Source organism: Meleagris gallopavo, chromosome 1 (assembly GCF_000146605.3).
Source record: "Meleagris gallopavo isolate NT-WF06-2002-E0010 breed Aviagen turkey brand Nicholas breeding stock chromosome 1, Turkey_5.1, whole genome shotgun sequence".
NCBI classification, from domain to species: domain Eukaryota; kingdom Metazoa; phylum Chordata; class Aves; order Galliformes; family Phasianidae; genus Meleagris; species Meleagris gallopavo.
This window is the reverse complement of record NC_015011.2, coordinates 54,449,525-54,470,013: the sequence shown is the minus strand read 5'-3', so window position 1 is coordinate 54,470,013 and position 20,489 is coordinate 54,449,525. Positions and strand designations below refer to the sequence as shown.

Below are 20,489 nucleotides of genomic sequence, written 5' to 3'. Positions count from 1 at the left end.
TGACTCGGGTGGATGGTGGGCGAGGGCAGAACCCGCGGGCCCATGCTGACGGGGACTTGGTGGACGATGCTGGCGGGGTAGGTGGTGTGCTGCACGGCGTGCCGTGCAGACCCTTGGGAGGCCACCAGGTGTGCGACGGTGCCCGTGGAGCCCAGGGCGGCCGGGGTGGTGTATGTGTAGAGGTGGGGTTGGGTGGGCAGGTGAGCAGCGGCAGCCGCGGCCAAGTGAGGATGAACTGTACCGTGGCTGGGACTATTGTGCGGGAAAGAGTACGGGGCCTGAGCTATCGTTGGAGTGATGTAGGCTTGCTGTCTCCGGTGACTCCCTGTGCGATCAGTCGTGATGTGCTGCTGGGCCTGGATAAAGACAGCAATAGTGATAACCGGTTACAAGACAAGAGACGGCTCTTTACATCCTCAGTGGTGCTTGGGGGCCACCCCGTGAAACCGAGACGGCTTCAGGAAAGTCCCCGGCTCTTCTCCTGACATCCTCAGCATCACCACAATCTTCCCTTGGGAACAGGTGATGGCAAAGGGTCCCTCCCAAGCCTAGCAAGACACTGTAGCCTTACATGCTCACCACAATGGCCCCTAAAAGGAGAAGAGAATTCCCCGCTGTGAGACACGACCTGCTGACACAGCTCCCATGGAGACCCAGCCTCGGATGCTTGGGTCCTAAGAACACTTCCACATCTCCAATCACTCGCATGACACACAGCTTTTGTTACTGACCTCTCTGATGATGTAATACAGTGCATGGATATCTCAGGGGAATTAAATCACCTAGCTACGCCTGGAACAGGCAATTTATTTTTGTTCAGTTTGGGTCTTTGAGGTTATCATTTCCAGGATAAGTAAACAACTACTCTATTTTTCAGAGATAAAACCCTCTGCTCAATCAGATCCTGCAGGTGCCTGGCACCCTCATCTAATCAGCCATAATTAGTTTAGCACAAGCATCTTCTTGCAGTGGGACAGAAACAAAGTACTTTTTCAGAGATTTCTTCGGTGTTTTTTTTTTTTTTTTTTTTCTTTTTTGCATTGCACAACAATTCCACGGAATTCTACCAGTCATTTGTATTATGGTGTAGTGAGAATATTAAGTAACAAAAAAGCAGAAATTAGAGGGCAGGAAGAGCAGCTAGTTTTCCAACTCTTTTTATCCTTTTAAGAGCTCCCTGTACTGTCATTGTGGTTTAAAATATGGCAGCTCCACTTCTCTTCTACTCCTGGAAACAGCATCTCACCCACTGCCTCCATTTTTACTTGCTTTTATTTCAAGCTAGTTCAAATTTCAACTAAATTTTGAGGGGAGGGGACATTTTTCTCCTACAAATTATTTTGCTTTAAACCAGTTCTGCTCTGGAAGCAAACAAGCACTGTCCTTTGAGCTCTCCAGACATTCTCCTCTGTAAACTCTGATAACTGCTGTAACTTCCCTACTCAGCACCTCACTTCAGGGAAAAGAGAGGCTGCAGGTGCAGCCTGTGAAAAGGGCATTTAATGAAGCTCCTGGGGAATCCCCGGGGCATTTTGATCACAGACCATGAAACATCTTGAGAACTGCCTGATGCCAAGCAATGGGATTTTGTTCAGATCTCAGCCCAGATTTATCATGGAATGAATCAAACCTGTTACGCAACAAGAGGTCCTGTTTATGCCTAGAGGCTCAGTTTTGCATTGTCACATCTGATGGAGATTTTCCTCAGAAAATACTCTCCCTGTACTTACCTATAGCTACAGAGACTTCAGACTTTCCTACACGGCCCTGTTTCACCACCCTGTGTCTGAACTAATGCACCCTACTCTCTTACACTATTCCCACTCACATTCTTAGATCACCTGACTTCCAAACACACATTAAGAACACTGCCAGCCTATTCACAGCTGGAATCTGCACTGCCTCTACTGCCAGAGCTAGCAGATCAAGCTCTGCAATGAAGCTGAAATGAATCCATCAAACTCAACACGAGGCCCAACTATCATTAGGTTAGAAAAGGACAGCCCATACTGGAGGAGCAGTGGGTTGCAGCTGGGTGATGCACCACCAAAATGTGTCTCAATTGACTTACCTGGCTTAGATTAAGAGGCTGCTGCTGCTGGAAATGTGCTCCTGGTCGCTGCTGCCTATAGGCAACGGCTCCAGACGAGCTCCCTGAAGAGTGACCGCTGGTGGAGGTCACGGTGCTGGAGGACTTGGACTTGTAGGAGGATGAGTGGTGACTGGTGGTGACTGTGCCAGGAAAGGAAACACATTTGTAGCTTATATCACATTCTTTAATTGCTCACCCTACCTTTTTCTCACTGAGTCTCCTCCAGAGTGGTTTTGAGGAGGAGACATAAAACTGAAGCAGGATAAGAAAATGGTTTCTCTTAAGAGATACCTCAGCAGTGCTTCTTATACTCAAACCAGACTGTCATCCTAGAGGCAGACAAGCAGATCTGGACCCCAAACTGGCCCTGGAGAAGGCTTTAAAGATCCTTCAGAAGTGTGAGAAACTGTTCTGCCAGCAGAACTGTATGATGCAAGTACAAATCCCAAAGAGAGGAAGGAAAGGACACTGTGCACAGCATAAAAAAGCCCTGGCTTGACTGACCTCTTGGTGAGTAGGAAGGGAGGGAGAGCGAGCTAGTGGGGAGCTCACTCTCTGAGCCTTCGTGTTCACCAGCAGTGCATCTAAAGAAAAGATTGTCAAGTAGCACAAAGCCAATTGCTTTGGGCCAAACTTCCACATAAGTCCCTTTCCAACACACTTTACTATCTAATACTGCAGAGGCTCTGGATGAGCAAAACTCATCAGTCCATAGCGAAGATGCTGGGGAATTGTTCTTCCCAGAAACATCAATAAGTTCGGATGAAAATGCACATGTGTTTTCAATCTCTTATATGTTGTAAAGTAAACCTATGGAAAGGCAGGGAAGCAAAGGTTCACACTTGCATTTGGGAGCCTTTCCTGTCAAATGTTGAGCTAAAGACTGCACTCTGCTCTTGAGTTTGCACAGAAGTAACTAGGAGTGACACTTGCCCCTGTGACTCTCGTATGTACCAAGGCACATAAGCAATGCAATACAGCTCCCAAGAACAGATGTATCACTTGAGAGCAGGGCAGGAGCACGGTTTCTTTGGAAAACAAAACAAACAAACAAACAAAATGAAACTGAACAATGAGATTCTTCCAAGATAAATCATTTATTTCTTACTAATTCTCTTGACGGAAGAGGTGCAATTTACCTGGTGCCAGGCTATCACACTCTACCAACACCTCACTGGCTTGGGTTTTCAGTGGTGGCACGATGATCGTTCGGGGGTTCCCACTGCAGTGAGTCTCTGGAACCCCTTTGGTGTCGTACGTGTTCCCGTTATTCTGTCCTGCACGATGTTGCACGGCGTAAGGGCTGTTGTTGCTGGAGGAATCAGAGTAGGGGGAATCATGCACAGTGACACAGCTGATGACGTTCTTCCTTTGCTTGGACAAGGTGCTGAAACACAAGCACACAAATAGAAACAGTGAATGGGGAACTATTGACTTGGGAGCCACCAGAAGACCCTGCCCACGACAGGCAAGCTCTGCGAAGGCAAAGCACACCCTGCAGTCCTTCACCAGTTGGAGGCTGCTTATACCGAATCCCAGGCTTCAAAATTCACTCATTACTATTCTAGGGAAGCCTTTGTGGAGGTCAAGGAGTGAGTAAGACATTGTGGATAGATCTTATATTCACTCTGCTTAGAATAGCACTGAATCAGACTGCCAGATTTATTTTTGGGCTGCTTTTTATATACGTGTGCAGTAGAGACCCAGCAGTTATACTATGCTTTGTTGCAAGTCTCACCACCCACACAGAAATGTGGTGGTTTCTCCCAGCCTTCCAGCAATGATTTAATAATAGATGCTAAGGATTTTTATTATTAAATCCCATGAATCTACAAAATACACTCTTTTCTATTTACTAATATATTGCAGTGGGCATATATTTTCAAGAAAAATTTGAAACTGAGGAATGAATGAAGAAAAAATGAGTAAAGTATGCGTCGCCATATAGAAGGTCTACGTTTTTTTTCCAAACAAGCACTGGGTCTCCTGGCTCTCACATGGATTATCAAGGTCCTGCTGTAGCTGATCTATCTGTGACATCAAAAAAGTGATTAAAAAGGAACATCAACACTTCCAAGATTAGTGCTAGAAGTTCATTATACTAGACTGCACAAGTACAACTGGGATTTGCTCCGCTATTGTGTCTAATTACTCCTGATGGTTTCTTCTTCCTGTTATGAGCTTGTTTAGGGAGAGAAAGGGAGAGTAAAAAAGAGGAGGGAGGAAGGGGGATAGTGAAGATTTGCTTAAATAGCTCACATCCTTGACAGTGCACAGACCTTGACTACAGAAAATAGCTGCTATGTTTCACTGATTGCATTATGTTGTTATGGCAACTGAAGTTTTTAAAATGATGAAAAGAAATGGATAGCACATAAAAAGCTAAGTAATTAGGCTTAATGGTGGAAACAGCCCCAACAGAAACAGAAACGCCATGGAGAAAAAGGAATCCAACTCTTAACTTTTTGAGTGCACACTTTCCAAAGAGAGAAGTCCTTTTCCCATTGAGTCTCACCTCTGTTCTCTCACTCTGGCCAGTCCAGGTCAGAGCTAATTAATCTGGTCTTAGTTTGTGATGGGACCAATCGTTTTCTACTCTCAGCATCATATCTTACCCAGGGAAAGGCAGAGCATATACTGAAAGCAGTTTCCTTTCAAGGACATTTTTTTGCCTGAATTGTTTTTCACAGTTCTAAAGGATCAATGGTGGGTCTTTCCAACTGTCCCAAAGCCTCTCCAACAGCATTCACAAACTACAACCCACCAGGACTTATAACCATCAGCTATCTTTTCCATTAAAGAATGCCTTGGAGTGCTGCATTCACAAACAAGTTAACATCATACAAAGTTCTCCTGAGCTATCAGCACGGTCCTGGCATGGCTCGAAGTGGTCACAAAGCCATGATGTTCTAGGCACTGTGAAAAAACTACCTCACGAGAGGCCCCAGCTATCCTAAGGCACTGACAAAACAGAACAAGTAGAGAAAAAGGGGAAGCGGTTGCACAAGAATCTGAAAGCTGAAAGCAATGCTTGCAGGGCTGGGACCTTTCAGATGGGTAAGGTAGATGACAGCAAACCCTTGTACTCTGGCATTCCTTAAGGAGATGAGGAGCACTGGATTAGGAGTGAAAAGAACAACAAGCCATCTTAGATGGATAACTACTTTATGCAAAGAAAGACATAGCAGTTTGATATGGTGCTACAAAAGAAGAATATTAAGCCAATAAAAATGACTAATATTGCATCAATATTCCTCTCTCCTTCAGTAGAAATGCAGTAATCATGCATTTATGAGTATTCACATTGCTTGCCCTTTGCAGCTACCCTTGGCTGCCAATTGGGAAGAGAGATATATTCTCTATCTCTGACAGTTATTACATTTTATAAAGAAAAATCAAGTCACTAAAGAGTTTTCTGACAACTGATAAGGTCTACCTATTCTTTTACAGTCCCTTCCTTACAAAAGGGGCTGAGCTACTGAACTGGAAATACTTACTCTCAGCTGATTCTTGACATGGAAAAGGTTGAGCTGTAGAACTGGAAGGGCATTTCACATGTGAAATGTGTGATATTTATTATTTGAAAATGAGCATATTTTTTACCAACTTGACTGAAGTTTTGCCAAAGCAGGAGCCATGAGGGATCTTCTCCTTCAAAACATTATAGCTCTTTGGTTAAACAAATGACCCCAAACCCAAACCTTTCAAGAGAAAGGGACCTTAGCAAGAGATTGAGCTCATTTCATGGATGAAAACCTGAGAAGGACCTGAACTATGGTCCTGCCAGAACTTACGCAAGTGCTTAGCACAACTAATATGTGTCGTTCCATTGAAGTCAGCTGGACTATTCCCGGTAATGGAGCTAAAGCACATGAGTAAATATTTGCAGGATTAGGGCCAAAGTGATTAGCCTTGTGATTCAGCAGGCTGCATCATTTCAAGTGCAAGAGGAGTTCCACTGAAAGCAGTTGGATTTTTTTTTTCTTTAGGAAAGGAAGCAACTGCAGTTAATGTTAGAGAATGCAGAGAAGTCAGTCGGGACTATTCACACGCTTGGAGTTAGGCACCTGCTGTACCACAGCCTGCCTGAGAGATTAAGGGTGGGAATTTCAAAAGCATCAAAGGCCCAACTCATGCTGAAAATCAGTTGATTCACAGGCTTAAAGATACACATTAAGCTGAAACAGGGCTTTTGAAAATTCAGCCCAGAAGAGCTAGCATTCCCCCTTCTCAAATCCTTGCTAACCGACAACTGCGCTCCTTTCAGCTCCCTCTGAAGACTCAGCTCTTCTCCCCACCTTGTAGAAATGCAGAAGTTATCTGTGTGGAGTCCAGGCTGATGTACTGCCTTCCCTGCTCACAAACTATCAGGGCTGAGAGCTTATACCTGTTGACACAGCACTTGCCTACTCAGCAAGCTTACTGTATTCCTATAACTCAGGTACAGCTTTTGGGGATGTTTGTGCTTACACAGAAAAATACTATTAAAGTCTTGCCCCCTTCCTATTAAGCTCACTCCAGCCCTGGTAATTGCTTTCCCTCCTGCAAGCACAGTACCAGCAGCATACATGATTTAATAGCGCTGAGAGTCAGCGTGTGTTCCTGGTCGGCTTGTGTGCTTGCCTGCTTTGTGTGGATAGGTGTATTTTAATTTTCCAGATGAGGGAGAGGGGGAAAGATTACCAAAATGGCATCAAATCCATCTACATAGACTGAAAAGCAATAAGTTGTGAAGGCTTTTTAACCCTTAGTGGCAGGAACTGTCCTCTCTTCCAGCAGCTGGAAAAATAAGCATTGCTGTGTAAGCTTATTAGTTTACCAGTAACAGACCATTCCCACTCAGTCCTGAAGGGCTTAAGCTCAAACCTGGACACAAAGCAATCCATGTTCACTGAATGTGCAGATATAGAATAGGTATATACCCTCAACACAAAGCAGAAGCAACCCTCAGAGACAATTCTCTAGCATATATCACCCTTGTGAGTGCATAATGCATAATACACTCACAAGACATGGATCCTTATTCCCCACAGTAAAGTAGGACTTCAAAGAAAAACCTGATGGAGGAAAGAGAAGATACTATGTGCACAGGTACAACAGGGCCAGAAATGAAGTTGGGCATCCAAGATGCTGTTAATGGAAAGGTGCCAAAGGCAGATTCTGAGAATGAAATGTGGGATGAAATTAAGGAAAAGAAGATGCTGAATTAGGTGCTAAAACTACATGGACACCATCTAAGTAATGAGGGACATGGACAACAGCAGCTGTTGCAAGTTAAGAGGAAATGATTTCTACTTGTTGAAGGCCAAGCTCAAAAGCATGGTATGTGACAGCATAACACAAACAGGATCTTTTTCCCTGAAAATCTGAAGTTCCATCAGAATCCCAGAAAAAAAAACCCGAATGGAGTCTAGGAGTGGCAGCCTTCAGTGTGTGGTTCACACATATAGTTGCAAGCCCTTCAGGGTGGGTGAACCTATGGCAGCGGAGTCTTTTGGCTCTCAAGGTCACTAAGATGGCCTTCTTTTTGGGGGAAAGAAGGTGGCTGTTCTACGTCTGTGCCACCGAATTGGTGTGCAAGTACACCACAGTACATTAGCTTTTCATCACACAAATTTTGTTCCAGTTCTCTGAAAACTTTAGAATATGAAACTTTCAGTTTGTTGCTTCAGAATAATCCATCCATTCTAAGAAAGTATAGAGTCAGCCAACAAAAACTCACACCACCACTACAATCTCTCTCTTCACATTGAGATCTTATGCCATGCATAGCTCAGTGTTGAGAACATACCCCTCTCTGTGAAGTTCAACCTCTTCCCTGACCTGTTAATCTGCTCTCACTTTCTTTGTGATGGTATGAAGTACTTATTCAATACAACATCGAGGCCATTTTATTAGGGTAAATAGATACATGCTGTAGCTATTTAAGTCAAATACACTGAATTGCTTAGCAGGTTGTAAAGGTCCTGCTGCTGATGGTTTGTTGAGAGTGCTACTGTCCATCTCTGTTATTTTAGGTATTAGCTGCATGTTGGTGTGTCTTCTGGAGATGGAAGGCAACAATCTTTTCACCATATGATTGTGGTTAGTCAACGTATTGCTATGCAGAGTCAGTCCATTATCATGCACAGCATAACATAGCCACAATAGGCTAGATGTCAACAGTGAACTTCAAGCGGTATTTTGACCCTCACATACACATCAGCAAGTTGGCAAAAACACCTGGTTTGTGCCTGCCAGAAATTTCTGTGTGTAAGGGGAATGAATGCCCTCTGAAGTATGCTCCACCATCACTGCAATAATGGAAAGAAGGCAAATAACAACTCACATGAGCTCCTGCTCAGTTATAAGACCCACACAGAGATTTTGTTGTATAATTTACCATCTCAAGAAAAAGGAAAAAAAAACCCTGCAAGAATTCTGTGGCAATGAAGATAGCCAATGAGGCTGGTAGTAGGTCTGCCTACACATCAGCTTGGGTCAGCTTTCTTGAGAAGGCTCCAGGGAGACCTCATTGTGACCTTCCAGAACTAGAAGGAAGCATACAAACAGGAGAAGGAACAACCGTTTACATGGGTTGCTAGTGATAGGACAAGGGGGAATGGTTTTATATTGAGACAGGGGAGGTTTAGGTTAGATATTAGGAGGAAGTTTTTCACTCAGAGGGTGGTGATGTGCTGGCCTAGTTGCCCAGAGAGGCTGTGGATGCCCCATCCCTGGAGGCATTCAAGGCCAGGCTGTGGCTCTGGGCAGCCTAATCTGGTGGTTGGTGACCCTGCACATAGCAGGGGGGTTGAAACGAGATGATCATTGTGATCCTTTTCAACCCAGGCCATTCTGTAATTCTATGATTCTGTGATTCTTGCCTGGGAAAACACTGATTACTGTGATGGAAAGCCAAGCTGAAGAGATGCTATTTATAGTATCAGTGGCAGAGCAAACAGCAGAGAAGTGAGAGGCTCTCTTGTCTCTTTTGGGTATAACCTAGGTAAAAATAGTTTTATTCAGTCAAAATATTCCGTTTTCATTTTGACTATTTCAATTGTTTTTCCTATTTGCTTTCAGTTTGAAATATATATATATATATATATCCAGGAAACCAGCAAACAGAAGTCTTATTCTCAATTAGTTAATTCCCTGACACTTTGTTCCCCTTTAAAAAATAGTCAGAACTTTTTGCAATTGTGAAGCTCTCTAGATTTCACTGTGTTGGGGATATTACAGAAAGAAAAAAAACAAGCCACTAAAACAACAGGACAATGAAACTTATCAGTATATCCTGCAAAATGCCCTGGTTTTGACAAACTGATCTTTTTAACCAGGAACTTGACCCTGAAAATCCTTGACCATATCAATGAGTATGGGTCCTGTGGAATTGTACCCGAGGTCTCTCCTCTGCAATTTCTATCTGGGCACAGGGATGGGGCCCAGTAGATGGCCCTCTTTGACAAGGCTCCACTGAGCAGGTCCCCCAGAGCCCATCTTGCACCATCTCCTCTGCGCCTTCAAACAACAGAACCGCAACGTTTTCAGATGACTATTGATTTTAAGAAGATTACAACAAACTATACTCATCACCAGTGCAAAATACAGGTAAGCAAAGAACGAATAAAATGCCGGCCTGCCTGCTCTGCCGTCTGGTATTGCCTAAACACTCTGCGTGAACGTCTGCGTTTTTCATTAGGTGAAGGAAAATTCTGCCCATATCACACTGAATTCTCCACATTTTTCTTTTGACAATAAAAGAAGTTGCTTCTCCTGTACTAGAAAAGCTCTCTGGTATTACTCTGGTAACACAGAAAGGCTTTTCTGTCAGACTAAATCCAAACCGCTACGGTAGGATCATGTTTTATCAGCGTTACCCATCTTTTTTAAACTGAGACTTACGAACTCTCACATCATTGAATGATCTCCTACTTCTCACAGCCACAAGCAGCTTTAATCTCTCTTCACTGAGCAATCAGTAAAGCAAACATTTTAGACTTGTGGGTCAAAGAGAAATCTGTAACCTCACAGGAAATAAGAGAAGGAACTGCTGCAGCAAATGCAGGAGTGGATCCAGCTTCAATGAAGTTACTGCAAAGATACCACTGCTATCAACAAGATGGGATCAGGCTGTTAACTCTGACTGATCAACCGCCATATTATTTCCCTACCCTAATCCAAGAAAGATAATATTGTTAGGCTGTCACTCAGACCATGTTTCAAGTTCTTCCTTGCTTTTCACCCCCATACCACAGCTATTGCCCAGCAGCATGATATTTGCATAAATATGAGTGAGACAACACATTCTTTGCACAGTTTCGTTTTGAACTCAGTTGCAGATCCTGAACATTTGGGTGCCTATTACCATAAAGCACATACCTCACTGTTACTCCCATTCTCTTGTAAACAACAACCATGTAAGAAAACTTGGAGGTGCTTTCCTAAATGACATGCTTTCAATGGAAAAAAGCAAACAAACAAACTCATCTTTGGCAGGGGCAAACTTTGTTAGCATTAACTGCTGACACAGCTTCCTTGATTGAAAGCAAGTGACTTTTACTCTGGTTGAGAATCTGGTCTTGGATCTACCCAGGTCAAAAGGCTCTGAGCAAGCTGATTTCACTCTCTTTAATCCAAAATTCTAATTCTGGACATGCTGTTTTTTGTGTCTCTGCCCCAATACTCCACTTGCTCTGGTTATATCTGCACAGACAACCTTTCTGACCATGGAATTACCCATGTCCATGCAAAATGTCTCTACACTGCTTAGGAATTAAATCTAACTCTTTAGCTTTGGCCTCCCAAGAATGCTGTAGTCCTGGCACTCTGTATAGGTATGCCATATGGATACAAAAAGTAGCCAGGGATCTCATCCTAGGCAGGAACGTGTCCTGAATATGATTTAGCCATATAAAAGCCAGTTTGTTTATATAAGTCTGGTTCCCAGGAGTACTTTCCTAGCCCCCCACTAGATCTTGGCCAAACATTTAAATACCCTACACTCCCAACTTGATTTCCAGACACTCTCCAGAACTTTGTTCTGCCTCTCTCCCTGGAGTGGTGCTGAGCGAAGCAACTGATCACATAGCAGCCAAGTTGAGGTGGAAGAGACAGCTCTTCCTTCCACCTCACTCCAGGTTCAAGATGACACCCAGGCGGTAAATATAAATACTTGTACATGATCTCTCAAAGCCTGGGATCACAGCACCGTGGTGTTGCAAACAGCTTCCCTAACTCTTGAGATAGCTATCTGCCTTCTTCATGTTGCCTACCTTCACAACCTTAGTTTTCAGCAACTCTTATCTTGTTCTTCTTTTCCGTTAAGAGTCCTGGAAAAGGGGACTCCCTATTTAAGAGAGTGGCCAGCAGGTCGAGGGAGGTGATCCTCCCCCTCTACTCTGCCCTGGTAAGGCCTCATCTGGAGTACTGTGTCCAGTTCTGGGCTCCCCAGTACAAAAAAGACAGGGATCTCTTAGAAAGAGTCCAGTGGAGGGCCACAAAGATGGTGAAGGGCCTGGAGCATCTCCCCTGTGAAGACAGGCTAAGTGAACTGGGTCTGTTTAGTCAGAAGACTGAGAGGGGACCTGATCCAGGTCTATAAATACCTAAGGTGTGGGGGGCAGAGTGGCGAGGCCAGACTCTTTTCAGCAGCTTGTGGAGACAGGACAAGGGGAAACGGCCAGGAACTGGAGCATAGGAAGTCCCGCACAAATGTGCGCAAGAACTTGTTTATGGTGAGGGTGACAAAGCGCTGGAACAGGCTGCCCAGGCAGGTCGTGGAGTCTCCTTCTCTGGAGATACTCAAGACCCGCCTGGACACCTACCTGTGCGACCTGGGGTAGGGAGCCTGCTTTGGCAGGGGGGTTGGACTCGATGATCTCTGGAGGTCCCTTCCAACCCCTACAATTCTGTGATTCTGTGATTTAAGGGACTCTTTTATTTCTAGTCCTGATTTCCACTCTGAACTCTAACCCTTTCCAAAAATATACTAATATACTTTCTTCTACCAAACTAAGGATTTTCTTTTTTAAGGTGAAATACGTGATGGCTGTCCTGTGATCAATTCCCCATGATAATCATTTCACTAATGGTGAGCTTAAATTTGAGATGCACTGAGCAATCTCTAGTGAAGTTCACTGGTAAGGAAAAAGGAATAGGAAAGCAGAAGTGGCTGATGACAGGCAGGTTGAAACTGTGGCTCTAGGCACCTGAACTGAACAGCTCCTCTTTACAGATGTTTAGCTCCTTGAGGCCAAACGCATCTCATTTGTTCTGTGAACATCTGCAGGATTCCACTTATCAGTGCAGCGCAGAGATGTAGAGATATAGATATCTATCTCCAGTGATTAAAATAAAATCTGCCATGGAGCATGTCCTAAATAAGAAATAGTAATAACTCTCTCCTGGCAGTACTGGAGGGACAAGGTTAAAAAACTCCCAGCTCAGTTACCCGCATAAAGATGGTATGATTATTCAGCTGTTTGCACAGCTACTTCTCTACAACTTATAAAACAGAATGATATCCTCTGACTGGCATCAGATGGGAAATCTAGAGTGCCTGCACATGATCAAAGGCGCTGAAAAGACACTCCTGGAAAATGCAGTCCTCTTTCATCCACAGCTGATGATCAGCAGTGGCAGCTGCCCTGTGCTGCACTGTTTATTTGGGTGAAATAATTCTCCAAGGAGCAAACTATGTCACCACAGTCTTTATAGCCTCATCTATGCCTCTCTGCAGCCAGTCAAGAAGCCATCAATTTCTGCCACTCCTATGACAATGTATCTGGGATGTTCTGGAAATACAATCAGAGCTGAGCAACCCTCGTACAAATGTACTTACTCTTTACTGAGCAGTTAAAACTCAAACTTTAACTGTTTTCATGTCCTTTTAATGGAAAATACGAGGTATGGAAGGCATCATTTAATGCTTTGCTTGGATTACTTAGAAAGAGAAAAGGCTGTTTCAAGCTACTTTCCTTCCAAACCTTTCTTACTGTCTTTGTTTTAAATAGCTATGTGATTTAAAGGGCTCATTATCATAGATCTTCCAAGAGCTCCTTTGAACAATCCCTCAAAATAGAGTAAACTATTATTTCCTCTTAGAGATGAGAAACTATGGTACAGAGAGGCTATGACACTTCTCCAAAATCCACAGCAAACGTACAGACTGACGAGGAACATGAGCTAGGTCTGCAAAGTCCTCTGCTGGAACCTCAGCTCCTCCATCACCTTTCCTCCCAAACTAAAGACGACCCGGGTGCCAAGACCCAACCATAACTGCTGGGACCCTACAGAACTCCTCTGCCTCTTTTTCTCACCCGCAGAGAGAAGAGCAGAGCTGCTGCTCACCTGGTGGGTGCATGCTTCTGCTCCTCCTCTTCATCGGTGTCGCTGCTGATAGTGATGACACTCACTGCGGGGCTGGGGGTGTCGGGAATGATTATGGGTTGCCGCTGCCGCTCCCGCGTGGTGCTGGTGGCCACGTCACCCCAGCCGCAGGTGACGGCAGTGCTGCAGGCAGGGCTGTTGTGCACCATGGCACAGCGAGGAGGTGTGTTTTCCTTCACTCGTTTCGACCGCTGAGGCGAGCTGATGGACTGAGAGGACGAAACTTCGTAGGTGGATGCATTTCTGGAAATGGGAAAAGCTGTTAGTTGGTTAAATCTCAGCTTGCTCAGTTGCCATGGCTTTTGACTCTCAGCCTCTCGTTCCCTCACACTGACTTATTGAGTCTGGGAAAACTGCAAAATCGGCACGGTCACCTTTCCAAAGGTCAGAGTGCCTCACATGACTTATAATTGGCTGAAAAGTATTTCCTTTTAGTAAAAAAAAACAACAACTCTATTTCATTTTCCACATAAATTTCCAGATGAGAAATGCTGCCTCCCAGGAGTCCCTGGCTATAGTTTAGGCTGGGAAGCAGAAGCCAGTCACACAGACTTACAAGCCAGACATACAAAACACAGGCCGGCATTGCATGGCCATCACACAAGGAGAAAGAACCCAAAGGATAATCCCTTTCTCCCATACCTGGTGAACTGCATGTATGCACCACGATCAGTTTGGTTGTTTTGTTGGTTTTTTTTTCTGTCCAGAAAAATGCTAAAGGTAAAATTAGAATTTATGGTGGAAAACAGCAATCACTTATCAGGAAAACTGCTTTACTTAGTTGAAAATTTAATTTGCCAGTTAAGAACGTTTTCAATTAACATTTCCTGCCCCATGCTTCATCCTCTAGAAGTCCTGTATATCGGAGTACCTAGACAGGAAGGCATATACTCAGTTTCATGTCATACCCATGTGAGGATGCAAATACAGCACCCATCAGTCAGAAAGAAAAGAACAATCTTTTTGTTATGTACTGAAAATAATGCTCAATCCCTTGTTTTTTCTCCATCTTCCTACTTCATCTTCCCTGTCTGAAAGTTGTAAACAAACCGCTGGATTGGAGATCTCAGCACAGAAAACTGTGGCACAGGTCTGCAGATATATTTACTAACTAAAGCCCATCTTGTTAATTTCGTTTATTTTTTTTTTAAATTGTATTTATTCTGCTTATTGCAGAGCATTTGAAAATGCAAGAAACACAAAGTTCTCGCTTTGTTCTACAGTGGGATGTGGGTTGCATTTTCAGTGTGGCCTAAAAGCTAACAAAAGGAATAGGTGGCATCTGTCAAAAGGAAGTCATTATGGACATATCACACTATACCAACTTACACAGGGTCTTTTGCATAACAAATGACTGCACAGTAGCATTTGCAGTGCTTTCTGAATATCAATGAGCAGCATGGAGTACCCTTCTTTCCAAAGGAGCACGTTCCTCATTTAGCTACAAAAGCATCACAATTAACTACAATGTACAGCCCTAGAAAGCAGTCCGCTCTGCAAGCGTCCAATTCCTCCCCAACACAGGCACCCTGCTCCTGCAGAGGGGTGAGAGACGGGAGGCCCTGCACAGGCATGTTTGTTGCAACAGGCGCTCTCTTTTACTGGCTTGCTGGGGACAGAGCTGCCTCTGCTCTACATTGCGAATGGACTAAGACAGCTGGAGCTCACCCAAAGTAAATGCAACATTAGAGAGCAGATAAATGGGAAGGATTTAAATAGCGGCCTCTTAACTAGAGGAAAATTGGTTGTGAACTCCGAGCTCCTCTGGCCCGAGTCCAGTCACCCAGGAAAACCACAAGCTCCTCTGTTTTTGCCACTGAAGAAGTAGTGACCCATTTTAGTTCTCTTCTCTGCACTTGTGGCTCTTTTCTGCATTCCCCCCCTGTTCCCCCTACCGTAAAAAAAAAAAAAGAAATGTAGCTCAGTAGAGGAGCTATTCTCACAGTCCAGAGGACTTTCCCCAGGACGGTTGCACATACACCTTCAGTAGCCTTGTACTGTAGTTCTGTAGGCAGGACCACAGGGCTGTGACAGGCACCACAGTCATCCCACCATTTTAATTGCACCACACAACATGAAGGAATACCCAACTTTCTTCTTGCAGAGCCAAATGCTCCTACCTAGATTTGATAGATCCCAGCATCTAAGGACTGCTCCCTCATGAGGTGCCTTTACAAAATGCTCCCTGTTTGATGCTGTCATGGTTAGGCAAAAAGGTTGATGTGGATATCTGTTGCTGCTGTGCACTATTGTAGATAGGCTCCAACCACCTGTTTTAGGAGCTTGAGAGCTTGAAGGCAGCCCACAGCCACCTCAGTCCTCTGCTCTGCAGTGCATCAAACTTAGATTTGGAACAGGCTGCCCAGAGAAGTGGTGGAGTCTCCTTCTTTGGAGACATTCAAAACCTGCCCGGATGCTTTCCTGCATAACCTGCTCTAGGGAACCCTCTGCTTTAGCAGGAATTTAGACTAGATGAACTCCAGAGGCCCCTCCCACACCCTACGATTTTGTGATTATCATTCAACTGCTTCTGAAAGGGCAGGTCTTACACGCAAACATCAGGCACCTGTTCCTGAAGGTGCAGTCTCTGGAAGTGCACCGCCCCACGGACATGCAGGCACTGCACCTCAGGAGTGCAAGTAAAAGAGGTTTGGCAAGCGGGCACTGTGCCACACTGATCTGAAAATTTTATGTTTTTGGTGACTGCAAGGCCTCATGCAATCACAGCAGCATAACATCCTGTACAAGCAGGGCCTGAACCTCCTGTCTGCATCCCCACCACACCACGTGGTGTTTGCTGGCTATAAAACACACCCAACTGCCCCATAATGAACCAGCAGAAGTCCACTCACAAAAAGTCAAGGGCAGTGGAACAAGCTTTATTTTGCCCCAGAGGCTTCTGGAAACCCCACTCCTATCAGCACGCCTGCATTTCGGGCCCACCAAGTCCAGCGGCGGGGCCGGGCTCACTCACCGAGGCGCCGACTGGTGCTGCTTACTCTTCCTGGCGGAGGTGGCAGCGGTGGGCGGCTGGCGCATGACGTGAGCAACACCCACATTGACGGGCTGGGCTGCAGGGAGAGTCACATGGCTAGCTAACAGCGCGGGCTGCTGCATGATGGGATTATAATGGCTGCCATGAGCATGGGTGTTTCTGCAAAGAGAAGAGACAGGGACACGCTTAAAATGCGACCGGTGGTTCCCCAGCAGGCTTTCTCCCCGCCACCTGCACTTAGGTTCTACCCTTGGAGCTCTTGGGTGCCATGGTTTATCTCCAGGAAGGAGTGTTTCCCCCCGCAGGGAAGTGGGCATGGTGCTGGGTCTGGGGAATGGTGGACAGAGAAGTTGCCTGTATCTCTCAGACAGGGGGACACAATTTGCTGCAGGGTGCCGGAGGCTGAGGCTGCAGCCCCCGGCCTTTCCCTCCTGCTTCACAGCCTTGTGAGGCCATAGCCAACAGCCCTCTCCATTACTGGTGGCTTCCTAGGCCTTCTCCAGCACTGGGGACCACTATAGGAAGCCCCGAAGTCCAAGCAAAAAATCACACAGATCCAGGGTGGGTGACTCTTGGTATGGGCTTCTGACAGAGACCATGGGGAGCATGGGAAGGCTGGAGAAGACAGCAGGACTGGGAGCAGACTGCTCAGCTTTCTGCTAGAGCAGTCTGGGAGAGAATTTCTTTTCGTTGTGCACTCTTGTTGCCCATGGGATATCAAAGAGTGCTCCATGACAATAAATACGCTGCTGAATCCCCATTCCCAGAGATAACCCTCCTGCTCAAGTGCCAGTGCCCCAGTCCAAAGGCCATCATCACACACGTGCCGGCTGTCCCATGGGCACATACGCATGTTCTCCATGTGCCACTGATTTACCTCCAGTCTGCCAGCGGCTGGGTGCCTGCCATGGACTCAGGGATGACGGTCGCGTGCTGGACAGAAGTGTGGGTGGCCACCCCAGTCAGCTGCTGCCAGGCAGGAGGGAGCAGGATCTGCTGTGTGCCGCTGGGCCATGCTTGCTGTTGGCCAGAGGAAAAAGTGTTTCTTAATAAGAGTCATCATAAACGGCATATAAGCAATCACCCAAACCCAGCTGGGGCTCCTCGTAATAACTGTGGTCATCCTACACAGCACTTGGAGCTTTTCAGTTATAGATTACGAATACTTTTAGGAAACAGCAGCAGAAGTAGTGAAGTTATCAATATAGATAGCACAAAAGAAAGAAAAAATCCCTGATTTTCAAAGCAGTAGCTGTGTGTCAGGTTAAACTTGGAATGGGAGAGAGTGAAACTGGTCTGCATTTCAATCTAAACTTCCAATAGATTAGCACTTTTTAATTTCGACTATTCAGATCAACTGGGAGTTACGGTCTTATTAAATGGGACTTCTCCCTGCCTCCAGCCAATTTTCCCTCTGACCTCAACAGACCCTAGAGGACTTTGGGAACTTAAAGCAGCTTAAAAGGAGAAAGAATTTCAGGGATCAGGACAGAAAACAAGGGGCTGAAGGCTTTCACGAAGAGGGAAGAGGATTCTGGGGGCTCTCCACAGCACGAACATCTTGCTGCCTAGTCCAGCTACCTATGACTCCCTTGGCCAAAGCAGAGAGTAGCTGTACACTGACTGCTGCACATCATGTGCCTGTTCCCTACATACACTCTCTGGCTTTTGCTCAGTGGTTGCCCCCCTCACAGGGTGGAGACCTCTGCTCTGTAAGTCGAGTCATTGCTCTGCTATGCCATCATCCCTCAGGTCATCCCACTCCACTGACTCCACATGAATCAAATAATTTTTTGTCTTGGTCACACTGCAATTCCTTTAGAGGGAAACTTTCTTTGTTTTATGCTGCCTGGGCTGGGGAACGCAGCCCTCCATAGGCCCATATTATGTAATCTCACAGGCCTATGGAGGCTAAATTTTAAAGAAGGGAGGCTTCATACAGACATACCCCCATCTCCATCCTCACAAGCATCCCATAACCTGTACCCCAATCACCCTCTGCCACCCTCAGTATAAAAATGAAACTTTTCCCAGTTCCACTCCAAATTTTTATCATCTTGTAATTATGCCATGTTAGATGAAAAGGCTGCTCTTATGAGGCCTCTTAGCAGCTGCAGCCATGGTTTGGTGCTGGTCAGAGTAGGTAGAAGGAAGTGATGAAAAGGTAAAAGATCAGGTAGGAAAGGTAGCTTTCTTTTTTTTTTTTTTAACCAGCTTTGAGTTAAAAGATGAGACTCAACTACTGTTGTGCTCGGGCCCAAGGGGCTATCAGGATTTACTTGCAGAGAAAACTGCTTCCTCCCTTTTCAGTAGGAGAAGTGAACACATACAAACTCCTTTTCCTCCTGCAGAGCATAAATTCGGATTCAGTGTCAGGGTCCAGGCATAAATTCCTCACTTATTAGGTAAGGACCACTGAATCATTTAATCTGCAGATAAGACTTGTCTAGGCTGATCCACCAGCACAGCACGCTGTGCTTACACATGGACGGCTCGTGCTTGCAGCCTCAATCTGTTCTCAGTTATTGCATTATTTTGAAATTGTGCTGTTGTGTCAGAGTCTGGTGCTGGCCTCTGCTTCCTGGAGGTGATGCAGCCCCTGGTGCAACTAAGTTCCCACCTGTGGTGTAAACAAGAACAACTAATGGAATAAATGTGCTTGCTCTGAAAGCTGGTGACAGAACTTCTATGGGAAGAAATATTGCTGGGATGGAGTTAAAATGCGAGAAATTCAAGCATTCAGGGCATTATCCAAGGACAGAGGACAGTTCTGGGTAATGTCACAGAAGCCTGAGAGAAGATTGTACAGCTTTGCCCCTTTTGAGATCTGAAGCTGTACAGAGATATTTGTAAAGATGGGATCAGCCCATTTTCAGTGGCCTCTGTGCATACAATATCTGGACAAACTTGCTTGGGAGGCAGCAGGCTCTTTGCTGGGGACAGCCCCTCTAGTAGTTGGAGTTTGGACAGTCTGGTCTGAGCAGTGCTTGATAACCAGCTGTGCATGAGAGGAACAGCTCACAGCTCAGAGAGAGACACAGTCATTCAAAGATCAGATGTGACTACAAGGCATTACAAAGGAGCTGTGTTTTTCCATTCAGGAAACTGGAATTGGGTACAGATTTGTTTGTGAGGCCAGCTGCTCAGCCCCAACCAAGCAGGGCCAGTGGACACCAGATGCCACCACCATCTATCAGAAAGCTTTGCCATAAGAGCAGAAGCTAATGCCTCTCATCATGTGAGACAGGCAGATATATCAGCAGACAGAGACTGTCTCTCTCCTATTAAATCAAAAATAAAATCTATGCAATTGAGGAGCATTTTTCAGAAGCAGCTCAAATAAGCCCTGCCAAATTGACAGTGCAAAAAACATCAATAGAAAGTATCAGAGGGCAGCCCAAGAAACAGAGTTCCTGTAAGTGGGACAGGACAGCCATATGGAGCAAAGCCTCTTCAGAGGACTTGCTACCACAGAGTGGTGACCCGAGAGAGGCCACCTTGAGAAGAAAAAGGAACTGCAGGACCCAAGGTCTTCTAGGATCTGTTAAGATCCTATGGGCTTCACCATGCTTCAGATCAGACCCTCATCCCTGTACACCAACACTGTGACAGGTGTCTGCAATTCTGCCTGCAGAGACAGCACTCACTTTGCAATTATCCCTGTTCCCCCTGCCTCCTAGGCCTTCTTTTTCCACCAGACAAGAGAGATGGCCCACACAGACTGTTACCACAGGTTTCAACTGGGATAGATTCAGCATTTGAGCAGGCTTATGTCAGATGGCCCTCTACCAGAGACTTTTCTATTGGGAACGAGTACGTCATGTTAGCTAATGGAAATCACGGAGGCTGCAAGTTGTGCTTTAATTTGTCTTCATCAAATAAGTGTTATTGGTAGCTGCTGAAGAAGAGTAATTGCACCAACAGACATACCCTGGCAACTCAGTGCATGGGCATAAATCTTGAAGTCTGCCTGTACCTGACTGCACATGAGCATTTCTGAACTGCAGATCATCTTTTCCAGGCTGTACA

At 45.4% G+C, this 20,489-nt stretch overlaps 1 protein-coding gene across 1 annotated transcript in view; it reads right to left on the bottom strand.

Moving 5' to 3' along the window:
• HIPK2 (homeodomain interacting protein kinase 2) overlaps nt 1-20,489 on the bottom strand; it is an 83,914-nt gene that overhangs the window by 170 nt on the left and 63,255 nt on the right. Inside the window, exons 9-14 of the mRNA XM_019611463.2 lie at nt 17,338-17,480; nt 16,440-16,619; nt 13,427-13,708; nt 3,232-3,479; nt 2,072-2,232; nt 5-356 (exon numbers count right to left, since the gene is read on the bottom strand). Of these exons, the coding sequence (XP_019467008.2) occupies nt 5-356; nt 2,072-2,232; nt 3,232-3,479; nt 13,427-13,708; nt 16,440-16,619; nt 17,338-17,480 (1,366 nt within the window). The remainder of the gene's footprint in view (nt 1-4; nt 357-2,071; nt 2,233-3,231; nt 3,480-13,426; nt 13,709-16,439; nt 16,620-17,337; nt 17,481-20,489) is intronic.